The sequence below is a fragment of the Monodon monoceros genome, unplaced genomic scaffold, assembly GCF_005190385.1.
Source record: "Monodon monoceros isolate NGI ecotype Baffin Bay Population unplaced genomic scaffold, NGI_Narwhal_1 Super_Scaffold_20, whole genome shotgun sequence".
Lineage (NCBI taxonomy): Eukaryota > Metazoa > Chordata > Mammalia > Artiodactyla > Monodontidae > Monodon > Monodon monoceros.
The window spans coordinates 100684914-100702004 of NW_021703777.1; the positions used below are offsets into that span (position 1 = coordinate 100684914).

Consider the following 17091-nt stretch of genomic DNA (forward strand, 5'->3'; position numbering starts at 1 on the left):
TTTCTGGCATACTCTTTTAATTTCCTTGTTTCTTTTAACATATCTTTGAGTTATTTTCTTACTTGTTGCCCTGAGGATAACAATATTTTAAGTTAAAACAATCTCATTTGGATGTTGGTGTGTGTGTGTGTGTGTGTGTGTTGGCAAGTTTTATTTTGATATAATTTCAAAATTACAAGAATTGCAAAAATATTACCAAGATACTTATATGCTTTAAACATATCCCCAGTTGTTAACATTATGCCCCATTTTTATTCCATGTGTTTTTTGAGAACTGAAGTTCTTGATTTTAATCAAATCCAATTTATCAATGCATTCTTTTTATCAGTGCTTTTAATATCCTGTTTAGAAGTCTCTGTCTATCCTAAAGTCATGAAGATCTTCTCCCATGTTTTTTTCTAGAAGTTTCAGTTAACATTACACATTGAGATCTACAATCCATCTTAAATTGATAGATGTGTATGATATGTGGTCTTTGTCAGAATTCATTTTTCTCCACATAGATATACAACTGATGCTGAAACATTTACTGAAAAACTTTCCATTTGCCACTGGTTAAAATGTCCCTCTTCCTTTTAAAAAATAAATCAAGTGTATGATGTTAAGTAAGCTACACCCTCAAGGTGCCTGTTTGGACCTTAGTAAAATAGGTATAATTGTGTATTCCTCTGTAGTTACTGTAAGGATTATAAGGGTAAAGATGTGATACACTTTTATCACTCAGTATGTTTAACATCAGGATGTTAGCTTTATTCATTTAGCCACTCATTCTTATAACCAGCTCCCCCTAAGGCCTCCTATGTGCTACCCACTGTGCTAGTTGCTTAGTTCACTTTACGTAATCCCACATAGAGAGGGACGTGATTTCTGTTGTTTACTTACGTATCCAAAGCACCTAGACCAGTGTCCAACCTATGGCTGGTGCTCAATACATGCTTGTTTAATAAATTATCTTGTGCATGTGAGCACAAGAAGAAATATGTAAATAGCCTCATTGCAGCATCACTTGTAACAAGGGAATAGTAAAAACAATTATGCTGAAATTTATCTCTCAGTAGGAAATAGATAAATAAACTTTATAAATATAAAATATATACATGGTAATATATAGTATACTATATTAAAATGATTCAAATAATGTGTTATAAATGGGTCAATCATCATAGTTTCCAAATACATGAAACAAAATTTGATAGTGCTGAAAGGAGACATAGAAAAACCCACAGTTATAGTTGGGGACTTCTTAGCAATTGATGGAACTTCTAGACAGTAAGTCAGCGAAGATATAAAAGAATGAACACCACCATAACCAAGAGTACCTAACTGACATTTACAGAACATTTCACCAAATAACACAGAAAGTACTTTTTTTTTTTCAAGTTTCCATGGAACAGTCACAAAGATTTGCCTGGCTCCTGGTTCATAAAACAAACCTCAACAAATTTTTAAAAATGAAATCATGACAGAGTATGTGCTATGACCATAATGGAACCAAACTAGACCTCAATAACAGAAGGACAACAGGAAAACCTCCAGATACTTGTAAATTAAACACAAATTTCTAATAATCCTTGGGTTAAAAAAGAAGCCTCAAAAGAAATAAAAATACATACAAGTGAATGAAAATGAAAACACAGCATATCAAAATTTGTAGGATTCAGCTAAAGCTGTGATGAGAGGGAAATTTATAGCTCTTAATGCTTACATTAGAAAAGGGGAAAGGTCTCAAATTAATCTAGTCTTGATCTCAAAAAACTAAAAAACAAAGAGAAAAATAAACCTGAAGCAAACAAAAAGAAGGAAACAATAGAGTAGAATCAATGAAATTGAAAAGAGAAAAGCAATAGAAAAAAAATCAATTGGAACAACAAGCTGGTTCTTCAAAAAAAATTGATAAAACTCTAGCAAGACTGAAAACTATAAACTGAGAGAAGATACAAATTAAGAAAATCAGGAATGAAACAGAAGCTATCACTACAGGCTCTGCAGCCATTAAAAGGATAATAAAGGAATACTGTGAACAACTTTATACTCATAAATTTGACAACTTAGAAGAAATGGACCAATTCCTCAAAATCCACAAACTACCAAAACTTAACCAAGAAAAAATTAACTTAATTCTATCGTTTTTATATAAATTGAATTTATAATTTAAAAGCTCCTGAAAAATGGAGTTCCATGTCCAGATAGTTTCACAGGAGACTTCTAACAAATATTTAAAGAATTAAATTTAAAGAATTTTATACAGTCTCTTCCAGGAAACAGAAGAGAAGTGAACACTTCCCAATTCAATTTGTGAACTCGTATTACCCTGATACCAAAGGCAGATAAAGGCAGTGCATTGTCTTTTCATTTTGTTTGTGGTTTCCTTTGCTGTGCAAAAGCTTTTGAGTTTAATTAGGTCCCATTTGTTTATTTTTGTTTTTATTTCCATTACTCTGGGAGACAGATCAAAAATGATATTGCTGCGATTTATGTCAAAGAGTGTTCTGCCTTATGTTTTCCTTTAAGAGTTTTATAGTATCCAGTCTTACATTTAGGTCTTTAATCCATTTTAAGTTTATTTTTGTGTATGGTGTTAACAAATGTCCCAGTTTCATTTTTTTACATGCAGCTGTCCAGATTTCCCAGAACCATTTATTGAACAGACTGTTTTCTCCATTGTATAGTCTTGCCTCCTTTGTCGTAGATTAATTGACCATAGGTGCATGGGTTTATTTCTGGGCTTTCTATCCTTTTCCACTGATCTATATTTATGGTTTTTTGTGCCAGTACCATACTGTTTTTTTTTCTTTTTTAAATGGCATGATTGTTTATATGAAAAATCACTCATAATCTGAAAAATAACGACTAGAACAAATGAATTTAGCAAAGTTACAGTTTCCAAGTTTTTTTAAATTGATTAATTAATTTTTTTAACATCTTTATTGGAGTATAATTGCTTTACAATGGTGTGTCAGCCTCTGCTTTATAACGAACTGAATCAGTTATACATATACATATGTTCCCATATCTCTTCACTCTTGCGTCTCCCTCCCACCCTCCCTATCCCACCCCTCTAGGTGGTCACAAAGCACAGAGCTGATCTCCCTGTGCTATGCGGCTGCTTCCCATTAGCTATCTATTTTACGTTTGGTAGTGTATATATGTCCATGCCACTCTCACACTGTGTCACAGTTTACCCTTCCCCCTCCCCATATCCTCAAGTCCATTCTCTAGTAGGTTGGTGCCTTTATTCCCGTCTTGCCCCTAGGTTCTTCATGACATTTTTTTTTCTTAGATTCCATATATATGTGTTAGCATATGGTATTTGTCTTTCTCTTTCTGACTTACTTCACTCTGTATGACGGACTCTAGGTCCATCCACCTCACTACAAATAACTCGATTTCGTTTCTTTTTATGGCTGAGTAATATTCCATTGTATATATGTGCCACATCTTCTTTATCCATTCATCTGATGATGGACACTTAGGTTGCTTCCATCTCCTGGCTATTGTAAATAGAGCTGCAATGAACATTTTGGTACATGACTCTTTTTGAATTATGGTTTTCTCAGGGTATATGCCCAGTAGTGGGATTGCTGGGTCATATGTAACTCTATTTGTAGTTTTTTAAGGAACCTCCATACTGTTCTCCATAGTGGCTGTATCAATTCACATTCCCACCAGCAGTGCAGGAGTGTTCCCTTTTCTCCACACCCTCTCCAGCATTTATTGTTTCTAGATTTTTTGATGATGGCCATTCTGACCAGCGTGAGATGACATCTCATTGTTCTTTTGATTTGCATTTCTCTAATGATTAATGATGTTGAGCATTCTTTCATGTGTTTGTTGGCAATCTGTATATCTTCTTTGGAGAAAGTCTATTTAGGTCTTCTGCCCATTTTTGGATTGTTGTTTGCTTTTTTGTTATTGAGCTGCATGAGCTGCTTGTAAATTTTGGAGATTAACCCTTTGTCAGTTGCTTCATTTGCAAATATTTTCTCCCATTCTGAGGGTTGTCTTTTGGTCTTGTTTATGATTTCCTTTGCTGTGCAAAAGCTTTGAAGTTTCATTAGGTCCCATTTGTTTATTTTTGTTTTTATTTTCGTTTCTCTAGGAGATGGGTCAAAAAGGATCTTAGAGGAAAACATAGGCAGAACACTCTATGACATAAAGCACAGCCAGATCCTTTTTGACCCACCTCCATACTGTTTTGATTACTGTAGCTTTGTAGTATAGTCTGAAGTCAGGGATCCTGATTCCTCCAGCTCCGTTTTGCTTTCTCAAGATTGCTTTGGGGGATTTCCCTGGTGGTGCAGTGGTTAAGAATCCACCTGCCAATGCAGGGGACACGGTTTTGAGCCCTAGTCCAGGAAGATCCCACATGCCATGGAGTAGCTAAGCCCATGTGCCACAACTACTGAGCCTGCACTCTACAGAGCCCGTGAGCTACAACTACTGAGCTCTTGTGCCACAACTACTGAAGCCCACACACCTAGAGCCCGTGATCCGCAACAAGAGAAGCCACCACAATGAGAAGACAGTGCACTGCAACAAAGAGTAGCCCCTGCTCCCCGCAACTAGAGAAATCCCACACGCAGTGACGAAGACCCAACACAGCCAAAAATAAATAAATAAATGTATTTTAAAAAATAGATTGCTTTGGCTATTCGAGTTCTTTTGTGCCTCCATACAAATTTTAAGATTTTTTGATCTAGTTCTGTGAGAAATGCCATTGGTAATTTGATAGGGATTGTACTGAATCTGTAGATTACCTTGGGTAGAACAGTCATTTTAACAATATTGATTCTTCCAATCCAAGAACATGGTATATCTTTCCAACTGTTTGTGTTGTCTTCAATTTCTTTCATCAGCATCTTATAGTTTTTGGAGTACAGGTCTTTTGTCTCCTTAGTTAAATTTATTCCTAGTTATTTTGTTCTTCTTGATACGATGGTAAATGGGGTTGTTTCTTTAATTTCTCTTTCTGATCTTTCTTTGTTAGTGTATAGAAATGCAACAGATTTCTGTGTATTAATTTTGTATCCTGCAACTTTACCAAATTAATTGATGAGCTCCAATAGTTTTCTGGTAGCATCTTTAGGATTCTCTATGTATAGTATCATGTCATCTGCAAACAGTGACAGTTTTACTTGTTCTTTTCATATTAGTATTCCTTTTATTTCTTTTTTTTTCTCTGATTGCTGTGGCTAGGACTTCCAAAACTATGTTGAATAAAAATGACAAAAGTGGAAATCCTTGTCTTGTTCTTGATCTTAGAGGAAATCCTTTCAGCTTTTCACAATTGCGTATGATGTTAGCTGTAGGTGTGTCATATATCTTTATTATGTTGAGATATGTTCCCTCTATGCCCACTGTCTGGAGAGTTTCTATCATAAATGGGTATTGAATTTTGTCAAAAGGTTTTTCTGCTTCTATTGAGATGAACAAATGGTTTTTATTCTTCAATATGTTGATGTGGTGTATCACACTGATTGATTTGCGGACAACCCACAGAATGGGAAAAAATATTTGCAAACAATGCGACCAACAAGGGATTAGTCTCCAAAATTTACAACCAGCTCATGTGGCTCAATATCCAAAAACCAAGCAACCCAATCAAAAAATTGGCAGAAAACCTAAATAGACATTTCTCCAAAGAAGATATACAGATGGCCAAGGGGCACCTGAAAAGTTGCTCAACATCGCTAATTATTAGAGAAATACAAATCAAAACTACAATGAGATATCACCTCATATCAGTCAGAATGGCCATCATTAAAAAGTGTACAAAAAATAAATGCTGAAGAGGGTGTGGAGAAAAGGGAACCCTCCTACATTGTTGATGGGAATGTAAACTGATACAGCCACTATGGAGAATAATATGGAGGTTCCTCAAAAACTAAAAATAGAGCTACCATATGATCCAGCAATCCCACTCCTGAGCATATATATAGAGAAAAACATGGTTCAAAAGGATACATGCACCCCAATATTCATTGCAGCACTGTTTACAATAGCCAAGACATGGAAGCAACCTAAATGTCCAAGATGTGGTACATATATACAATGGAATATTACTCAGCCATTAAAAAGAATGAAATAATGCCATTTGCAGAAACATGGATGGACCTGGATATTATCATACTAAGTGAAGTAAGTCAGACAAAGGCAAATATCATATGATATCACTTCTATGAGGAATCTAAAAAAAATATGATGATACAAGTGACCTTATTTACAAAAGAAAAACAGACTCACAGACTTAGAGGCTGAATTTATGGTTACCGGGGGGAAGGGTGGAAGGGAGGGATAGATTGGCAGTTTGGGATTGACATGTACACACTGCTATATTTAAAACAGATAACCAACAAAGATCTACTGTATAAATAAATAATTTTTTAAAAGACAGTGCAGTGAAAGAAAACTGCAGACCAATATCTCTCATGAATATTGGAATGTGCATAGGAAACACTCCACAAGTGTGAGTTACCATTATTTGCTTCCGATTTCTTACTCCATGCCTCCTCTTTGTAAAGAATGCAAATTATATACTTCTTTTGGAATTTAGCCCAAGGGGAGATGTTTGGCTCCATCTCATTCAATCAGACGGTGAGAGTGGGTTGTCTGTTCTGCATTGCCTTTGTTGCTCTGTCCCGTGAAGGAGGATGAACCATGCTCACAATCAGTTTGTCCATGGGAACAAAACATTCGCCTCTCCCTTGTTCCACATTTTTCCTCTCCATCGCATCCATCAGTCTTACTTTGTTAGACACCGCAAAACTTTTAGAAGTAAGCAGAAGCGAGCACAGATTTAATCTATAAATTAAACCATTAAGCCACAAGAACAGTGTCCTGCACTGACACAAAGAGATGACACTTTAGGGTCTGCAAATCCCACTGCGTAGCTGGCAGGTGGGGAGGACCGTGGACTTGCATCTTGCCTTTGCATCATCCCACAATTTCTCCTGCCCTAAACTACCTTGGCCCGGGGAGCTGGATGGCATTTGAGAGTCTCCCGTTGATGGCACTTGGCTTACAGGCAGCGGATGGAAACTAAGCAGTAATCTCCTGGGACAGAGACAGGGCCAGAATCAGTCTAGTGTGAGAGCAGTGAGGGCTAGCGTGTTCGAATGGCTTGATGACTTTTGTGGCTGAAGTCAAATTAAAAAATTTAAAAACAGCTTATTACTGTGAATGTTATTAAAGGCATATGTATCAAGCACAGTTCAGGTTTGATAAGCTCCTTTTTATTTGTCTGTATGAGCTAACAGAAGGCCCAGCATCCCATTGTTGGATTTCTTAGTCTAGAGGGTATTTCTAGTCCCTCTCTTGCTGGATATTAAGTCTCTGAGAATCGCTGGAAGTGAGCATGGTGGGTGAGCCCCCCTCTCTATCTGCTCCCCCTCGAAGATCAAATTGGACAGAAAATGGTCTTAGGAGACTCTCGGCTCCTCGTCCCTGTGGGTGGACAGATTAAGGACAGAGGAGATGAATGTTGGAGACACGTGGCTTGTCCTGCTGCCAGGGCTTCCAGAATGACCATCCCACGGAGTCATCTCTGAGCAGTTGACTCCTTTTGTCTCAGGAAAAGTAGAGAAAGGCATTTGTTTCCAGTGGTCAGGTGGCATTGCGCTGCTGGAAGACTAAGAAGGTTTAGGATTTCCTGCAGAAGGTCCCTTTCCTTTCCATGCCTCCCCAGCCATTAATAACACACCATGGGTTGAAGAGACCAGGTACTGGGCAAGGCGAGGTGAGGTGAGAGGGAGCGCTGGAGATGCTCTAACTGGACATTCGAGGCAGATCATTCTCTGTCATGGGGCCATCCTGTTCACTGTAGGATGTTTAGCAGCATCCTTGGCCTCTAATCACTAGATGCCAGTAGCATCCCTTCCAGTGTGACAACCAAAAATGTCTCCGGATGTCATCAGATGTCCCCACTGGAACACTGGTTGGAAACCACTGTTCTAAACTGGCAAGGGGATGATGGATAAGAGTAGAGAGGTGGGATTAGGGAGCATTGTGAGGGAGCAGGTAGGGATGAGAGAGTGACAACAATGAGTGTCTCTGGGACTGTTAAGTCCATGGCCAAGGGCAAAAAATGGAAATGCAGCAATGGGTCATCAGGGGGCACTTGTCCTGGCACAGGACATCAAACTCCAGACCCCTTATGATTATCGCAAACTCTGGTGACCTATTGGGGCAACTCCTCCCACTGAATCCCAGCCTCTGGCACAGGGCTGGATGCGTAGTAGATGCCTACTGGGTGTTTGTTGGTGTGTGCATGAGCTCATATTTGTGAAGTAGTCCCTGAGGCCATTCACCGGCATCTCTTTTATTAAGAAAGCTCACCTGTGAGCATGACGCCCAGACCACTTTGCTGTCGCCCCATGTAGCACTGCTTGAACGGAATTGGACTGGATGCATTCAGTCTATCTTGAGGAACATCATACAAAAATCCCGTTAAACTTGCAACTCTGTTCAGAGCTATTTTAGATAGCTCATTGATCACCACGTTACAGAATGTCGTCTTTATAAGAATCCAGTGGGAGAGAGTTCCCTCTGGCTTCTGCACCAGCAATAAACAATGAAACATAAAAATAAACAAGTGATTTGTTTTTTCACCTTGACCCTTGAATCATGAAGCTGGTCGTGATTCTCACTTTGCTCTGGTTGCTGGGAAGGTTAGAAATGCATTGATGGCCTACTTCAGGCAAGCAGGCAAGTTCTTTGGGCATGGATTGGGGTATTTTTGCCTGCAACCATTTTCTTGTATTCCTTTATTATTCTTTGACTTGGTCTGTGGCTTACTTATTTTTAATTGTATTATGTTATATGTATTTTGCAAGTCACTTTTAGTCCGTTTTGGAATAAGGTAGGAAATTAATACATTTTTTTAAAAACCCAAAGGATGTTGGATTCTTCATGTTGGCCTATGTCAATGTCCAGGCCAGGACTGATGCCATCCCAGCTCCTGACCTTCTTTGATCTTGCATACTGAGCCTAATTATCCAGATTTCTCCATGGTCAGCATTACTGCAATCAAGTGCAGGTTTTTCATTTGTGATCTCCATCATTTCCATGACAATATGCAACGGCATCATGAGAACATAATTATAATTCCAGTCCAATAAGAAGCAAAAGAGACAATGGCACAGAGCTGTGGAACGGCACAAAACTACAGAGAGATCAATGCAAGGTCATTCTCTGTTCTCCGATAATAACATTGAGTCTCCTGGAGAATATAGGGTCCATGGTCCAGGGTGACGATGGATCTGCAGCGAGAAAAATCCATAATCTGAGTTATTGCCTAAATTATCGATATCTTTGCATTTGGGATTTTCTCTTTAGAATTCATTCTGGTCTGCAAGTTTCTCCCCTGAAAATTCATGTTGCTCCTCCAAAAAGTTCTGATGGAATACTGAATGAGATTCCCTTTGACAGTTTAGCTGTGAATTGAGGGTGCAAGAACTCACTGGTCATTAACACAGCGTTTCAATAGTCCATCAACTATGAGAATACAAACTGAGCATCTGTAGGAGCGTATTACAGCTGATTCCTGTCATTTCTTTCTGAGCATCTAAACCCTTATCTCCAGTAGCAAATACGTGGAAAGATGCATCAGATGACTCTTTCAATTCCAAGTGACAGAAACACAGTGTTAAGTAGCTTAAATCAAAAAGTACAGTCATTGCCTATGTAAATAGGAAGTTCAGGGACAGACCGCTCTTCCGCCCAGGCTGGAGCCCTCACCTCCAGCAGGGCCTCTCTCTGTTTTCAGCCCTTCAGCCCTGCTTGACTCTCTGCAGCTTCACTCTACAGATGGGTCTTAACTTCATTTTGGGCCACAGGATCTAGACAGCCTCAGTTACAGCTTCTAGCTGAGCACACCTAGAGCAAGGTCCTCATCCACACACTGACCCCAGGAGCACTCTGAGGGGGCCTGATGAACCAACACCAGTGGCCAGAGGACGCGCGTAAACTTTCTAGTCATGTTGTCATCTTTTGTTGAGAGTGGGGAGCAGGAACCATCAGACGGCTCCAGCAGGTGTGCCTTAAGTGAGGGGGGAGAGTCCCAGGTGAATTTTAAGTGGGGGAATGGAGGGCGTTTTGACACCAGACTTGCTACAAGCAAATGATGTCTCTTGTACACTTCTTTTTTTTTTTCTTTTTAAAGAAGATGTTGGGGGTAGGAGTTTATTAATTAATTTATTTATTTTTGCTGTGTTGGGTCTTCGTTTCTGTGCGAGGGCTTTCTCTAGTTGAGGTGAGCGGGGGCCGCTCTTCATCGCGGTGCGCGGGCCTTTCACTATGGCGGCCTCTCTTGTCGCGGAGCACAGGCTCCAGACGCGCAGGCTCAGTAGTTGTGGCTCACTGGCCCAGTTGCTCCGCGGCATGTGGGATCCTCCCAGACCAGGGCTCGAACCCATGTCCCCTGCATTGGCAGGCAGATTCGCAACCACTGTGCCACCAGGGAAGCCCCACTCTTCTTGAACATAGACAAAACAAAATCACTTCATCATACAAAGCCAGTATTACCATGATACCAAAACAGGGTCAGGACAAAGGTAGGAAAATATAGGCCAGTGTCACTTGGAACGTTTGATGCAAAAATCCTAAATGAATAAACCTGAACCCAGTAAAAAAAAAAATATATATATATATATATATACATATATATAGTATATGTTATATATAATATACTTATATATATTTATTATACATTATTATATTATATGTTATAAATTAAAATATATATTATAAATATATACTTATATATTTATTAATTATTATATATGTTATATATAATACACAGATACACATATATATGTATATAGATATACATATATATGTGTGTGTTTATCAAGTAAGGTTTAGACTAGAAATGCAAAGACAGTTTAATGTAAAAAAAATAAAATAAAACCTTTGAACCCATCCGATAAAAATTCTTAGCAGTCTAGAAAGCAACTTTCTTAACTGGATAAATGATATCCATCAAATATCTACAGCAAACAATTTACTTATTGGAGAAACAGTTTACTAAATTCCAGAACAAGATAAAAATGCCCAGCATCACCTCTTATAATCAATGTTTTACTGGAGGTCCTGGGTAGTAAAATAAAACAAGAAAAAGTAAACAGCATAAGGATCGCAAGAGTATAAACATGGCAGTTTTTTGTAGAATACATAATCATCTTCATGTAATAAGTGGAAAAAATATATGCAAGGTATTAGAACTAATAACTAAGAAGTCAGCCAAGCTGCTAGATTTAAGATAAACATAAGCAATTCCGGAGTGTATTTTCCCCTAGCAATGACCATTTAGTGCACCTTACTTTAAAAGATTATCTTCACAATAGCAATAAAATTTATTTTAAAATATCAGAATACTCTGCTCAGTGTTATGTGGCAGCCTGGATGGGGAGGGAGTCTGGGGGAGAATGGATACCTGTACGTGTATGGCTGAGTTGCTTTGCTGTGCACCTGAAGCTGTCACAACGTTGTTAATCACCTATGCTCCAATATAGAATAAAAAGTTAAAGTCATAAAAAAAATGCATACATGCCAGGCCCTTAAGTAGAAAATTATAAAATTTAATTGACAAACATAAAAAGAAGACCAGAATAAATAGATATTTCATGTTCATGGAAAGGTTGGAAAGTTCCAGCATCGTAAAAATGCTAATTCTCTTTAATTTGTAAATTAAACATAATTCCAACAAAAGTCAGAGTTTTTCAAGAAACCGGATACATTTATTCTAAAATTGCCATGAAAGAGAAAAGGTTAATACAGATGGCTATGACCATGTTGAAAGACAGATTGAAGCGTGGCTTTTACAGTGTTCGCTAAGGAGGCCCTTTGTTACCTGCTCCACGCTCCAGTGTGTCCAGAGCATCTTTGTTTGATTCTCTCCATCCTCACATGGGCCCAGATAGTCCACCCAGAAAAAATAGTGTCTGGAAAAGGCCAGTGCCTCCAGGCTGGGAGCCTACCTTGGGCAAGGCTCCTGGGCAAGCTTTATTTTCTAACCTCTTCACGAGCATCCAACTCCTGCGATGCATCAATTGGAGCAGTGATCGCGCACCACACAGCTCATACTTGTCCTGAACCAAATATAAAGTCCAGCTGTTGCCCTCCAGGCGGCCCTGGACACCCCCACAAGCCCCTGGACCACCTCTTTCCTGCCAGGGCAGGCAGCCACGGCTCCAGCCCTGAAGTGAGCCTGAAAGAGAATGGAAGAAGCCGGTCTGCATTATCGCCCTTGGATTGTCAGTGGCTAAGATGCTGAAACTGGGGGGATGGGAGGTGCTGTCCCCAAGACCCTACAGAGTCCTGGACTCCCAGCACCAGAAGGTTCATGCTATCCTTCTGTCTGGGTCACAGTCCCTGTGTGTCCCAGACCCAGGGTACCCTTCATCTGCAAAGACCTTTCCACCCACCTCAGTTGCTGGAGAGCTGACTTCCTCCCTCCACATGCCCACTGCACCCCAGAGAGATTTCTAGAGCCCCTGTCCCCCTGCATGACCACTGACTGTTGACTTAGCCCTTCTCTCCTAGGGGACTGTGTGCCCCTTCAGAGTGAGGACAATTGCTTTGTCCCAGTGTCCCCAGCACACCACCCAATGCCTGTCACAGGACAGGTACTCTGTAAACACCTGGTAAATTTACAGTTTGGGGTCACAGTATATCACCCCCCTCCTCCTTGCTTTGATCCTGACCCGTATAAACAGCAGGTGAGACATAGAAGGAGAACTGTGACACTTGGGCAGCCATTTCTTCTCTCTCTGGATCCCAGTCTCTGTAATACAGGGCGGGTGGGACTAGATGGCATTTAAGGTTCCTTCCACCCCTGGAATCCCTCATCCCGTAAGCACATGGCCTGTCACCTCTCCTGTGGCCGAGTCGGGCTCCCTCCTCAGGGCTGCATGCCCAGGTCAGGGAAACACAGCAAGTACATGTTACAGCAGCATCTCAGCAGTGTGTGGTTGTAAGAGCTCGATGAGAGTGGGGGTTCTGAGTCTTATTTTCACCCTGACGGTGACTCACTGAGGCCCTTCTTCCCTCTTCTGTCAAACGAGGGGAATGGCCTGGCTGGCCCAGGTCTAATAGTCGAGGATCTGAGACACAGATCTAAGCATCCAAGACAACATCCTGTCATTCTGTGATGCCCTTATTACAGTTCATGGTTCTGTATGGAATGTGACGACATTTTATGACGTGATTCTAGTTTACAATTGTTTAACGCCATTCTCAGGCTTTTTATGTTGGTGCTTCAGCCCTTAAAAGGACTAAGTGCAACTTCTGTTGCTTTGTGGGGAAAATACACTCAAAACCTTAGTGGCTCAAAATACAACCATTTCATTATCTCATGTTCTATAAGTTGACTGGGCTTATCGGGGCGGCTCTTCTGCTCCATGTGATGTCAGCTGGGACTGCAGCAGAATATCCAAATTCCCAAGGTGGCTCACTCTCACGGCTACTGGTTGGCGCTGGCTGTCACTGAGTGCTCAGCTGGGGCTCTTGAACAGAGCGCCTTGGTTTTCCTTCTCGTGGCCTCTCCATAGGGCTTGGGCTCTGGCCAGGTTCTGAGAAGCAACGTGAGTAGAAAGTGCCAGTTCCCTTAAAGCCTGGATGTGTCTTACCAGAGCATCACTGCCTTCAAGGGCTGCAGAAACAAGATCCTTGTGGGGAGCGGCATGTGTGGGGAGGACAGGATAATGAGTGGAGAAGGGGCTGCAGCTTTGGAGACCAGCTACTTAAGTCCCGACAACATCTAATTAAAACATATGCTAAAAACAAAGTAACATGTTGGAGTCCAGTATTGGTTCAAGTGCCATTTGTCAGCCAGAGGACTGGTGCTCTGTCATAGAACACTGTAACTTGGGCAGCATCAGTGCCTCTCTCTGAGCCTCAGTTTGCTCTTCTGTAAAATGGGGGCATTGGTCTTGAGGGCATTGGAGTCATCTCCATCCCTAACTTTCTCTGCCCCTCGGTGCTCCTAGGTACTCCTTCCAGGACGAGGAGGACATGTTCATGGTGGTGGACCTACTGCTGGGAGGGGATCTACGTTATCACCTGCAACAGAATGTACATTTCACAGAGGGGGCCGTGAAGCTCTACATCTGCGAGCTAGCCCTCGCCCTGGAGTATCTGCAGAGGTATCACATCATCCACAGGTAACCAGGCTGCTGGAGGGATGCTGGGGGCTAGGGTGTGATGGGAGGAGTCTGCGACCATCGAGAGTATTTTCTCACTGACATTCTTTAGAAGTGGCAGTACATGGAGATCATAAAAAGCAGAACAGCTTTATTGCTTTTACCTTCTCTACCTACTCCCTTGTCACGTGCATCGAGGTGGAACAATCCCACTGCCTGTGTAACCTCCTCTCTTGGTACCCCACTGCTTAGAGACATGGCTGGTGGTCGGCCTTTGCTTCTCCATTCTGGTGTGTCTTTGGGAGGCTGGAATGTTCTGTCCCTCTAGCGTCAGGTTAGAAAAATCACAGTGGCATGAGATGGGAATGTGAGGGATTCTTCTCTATTCCTTTCCTTACTTTGAAATCAGTGCTGTGTATCATGGAGGATTTCTTCCTCTTGGGAAGCTTCAGTGCTGGCTCTGGGCTTTGGATATAAGCTCTGAGTTTCTGCTGCTTCCTCAGGGCCTTTGCTTCTCCCTGCCTGTGCACAGCACCACCACATCCAACCTGGTGAGCAAGGCAAGTTTGACTGCAGAGGCAGGAGGCCAGCGAGGGCTTCAGAAAGCAATGGTTTGGGCTTCCCTGGTGGCGTAGTGGTTGAGAGTCCACCTGCCGATGCAGTGGACACGGGTTCGTACCCCGGTCCGGGAAGATCCCACATGCCGCGGAGCGGCTGGGCCCGTGAGCCATGGCCGCTGAGCCTGCGCGTCCGGAGCCTGTGCTCCGCAACGGGAGAGGCCACAACAGTGAGAGGCCCGCGTACCGCAAAAAAAAAAAAAAAGAAAGAAAGAAAGCAATGGTTTCATTAATAAAGTCCTATCTCTGACCACAGAGGAGGGGGCCAGCGTGAGTAGCTCCAAATCTGTTCACGCATCGTCTTGCACTGTGCCTAGTGGATCTTCTTCTAACTTATACAGTTTTGGAGGACTTGGGAAAGACAAAAACTTGAGCTTGAGACTAAAGACGGTAGATGAAGCATACACACGTGCACACACACACTTACAGTTCCTCCTTTCTAAAATCTCCATAAATTGACAGTAAGGAGGGTTTGAAAAATGGTAAATTCACAAGGATGGGGAAAACTAAAGAGGAGACTATAGCAAAACATGGTGGGGCGGGGGATTAGAAAGAAGATGTAGAGTAGTAAATGGCTTAGGACGCCAGAAACTGAATTTTGAGTTGTCCCTGAGAAGAACCATGAATTGATAGGCACTAAAGAATCCCCCGCAAGGCTCAGGAATGGGGAGTCATCAGTATCGATGGAAGGAGGAAGAGGGGGTAAAAGAGAGGCTAAAATGAGGTTCATTGTTTGAAAGCCTTTTAGGATGTATTGAGAACCCCCAATCTGCTTACCCATCCTGAATAACTGGATGGCTGTCCCTTCCTCTTCCAAGCAGAAGACTGAAGGTTTGTTCCCTCAGGAGAGTAAAATAGAGAGTGTCTGGACTGAAAGACATCAAGCCTCTTGAGTTGGGATATGGTACTGAAAATAGCACGACTAAGTAGATGCATCCATACCAGATGCTCAGATAACACACCCTCCCCACTTCCAGCTGGGCTCAGGCCTTCCTCCTCCTGAATGGACACCTGAATGATTTCAGTGGGGGTTTGGCTGAGCCAAGAGGAAAGAGATTTAGACATCAGAAGTTCCCCAAGACCCTTGGAGCGTAGTTCAGGGTCAGCAAGCCCTGCTCATTTGTTATAAGCTCCCAAGTAAGTTAGTGACGACTAAAGATTATCAGACATCCAGAGAAATCTTCTAACATGAAGAGTGAGAGCCACGCAGTCAAATGGAAAAAGAAAAAAGGCTTGGAATAAACAGAGACTCTGCCAGGAGAAGACACTATGAAAAGAGCTATGATCAGTATTTTCAGCGGGATGAAAAGATGTTTGCAATCGTAAAATAAGAAGTACTATGTGTATTTAAAATTCAAAGGACAAACATCAGATCAGAGCTCTTATAAATTAAAAATATGAATGTAGAAATGAAAAATTCAAAAGATAAATGTGTTGGAAGATAAAGCTTGAAGATATCCTGTGCACAGTAGAATAAAAAGACAAAAAGAAAACATAAGAAAATTAGAGGACCAGTACAGTAAGTTCAGTATCAGAGAGAGAGAGAAGGAAGGAAGAGGGAGAGAGAGAGAGAAAGGAAGGAAGGAAGGAAGGGAGGGAGGGAGGGAGGGAGGGAGGGAGGGAAGAAAGAAACGTGAGAAAACATAAACATAGGGGAAGAAATCATCAATGAAATAAAGAAAATCTCCTGGACCTGAAATATATGAATTTCCAGACTGAAGGGTCCATCAAGGATACAGTGACTAGAAACAGACATACATCAAAACAAACTTTGGATCCAATAAGCTTGCACTGTAGAACAATAGTTTGGGATTATCAAACACCAGAAGGCAGTGGAAACATGCTTATCAATCAGATGTGAGATGTACGTTTTCACAAGTTCAAGGTCTCAAAAAATATACTTCTCATATACCTTTTCTCAAGTAGCTGTTAGAAAATGACATGGACTCCACTAAAATGAATGACTAAATCAAGGAGGAAGAAATGGAATACGGAAAGCTGGAGCTCCAGCAAAGAAGAGAGAGGCAAAGGAAATCTTCCGGATGATGGGTGGGTCAAGGATGTCGGCTGTGCCTGCGGTGTAGACCATGACCAGTTCTGATTGGAGTCGGATCAGAAGTCCCTGGGAGAGACTTCTTTAGGAAGAGCGAGCTGATAGAATTCCTAAGACATCTGGCTGCCTTGAGATATTTATTTATTTGGCAAAGAATCTGAAGTTGAATAAATGAGAAGTTCAGGGAAAAAACTCAGCAATAAATAGAAGATAATTTTTAACTCCAGGGAATGAAAGTGTTGGACAGGACATTGCATATCATACACTTTGCTACATGAATCAT

The 17091-nt window shown here is 41.3% G+C and overlaps 1 protein-coding gene across 1 annotated transcript in view; it reads left to right on the top strand.

The window, feature by feature from the left end:
• The window catches only part of STK32B (serine/threonine kinase 32B), a 349859-nt gene that overhangs the window by 208519 nt on the left and 124249 nt on the right, over positions 1-17091 (top strand). The window contains exon 4 of the mRNA XM_029234880.1: positions 13986-14159. Within this exon, the coding sequence (XP_029090713.1) occupies positions 13986-14159 (174 nt within the window). The remainder of the gene's footprint in view (positions 1-13985; positions 14160-17091) is intronic.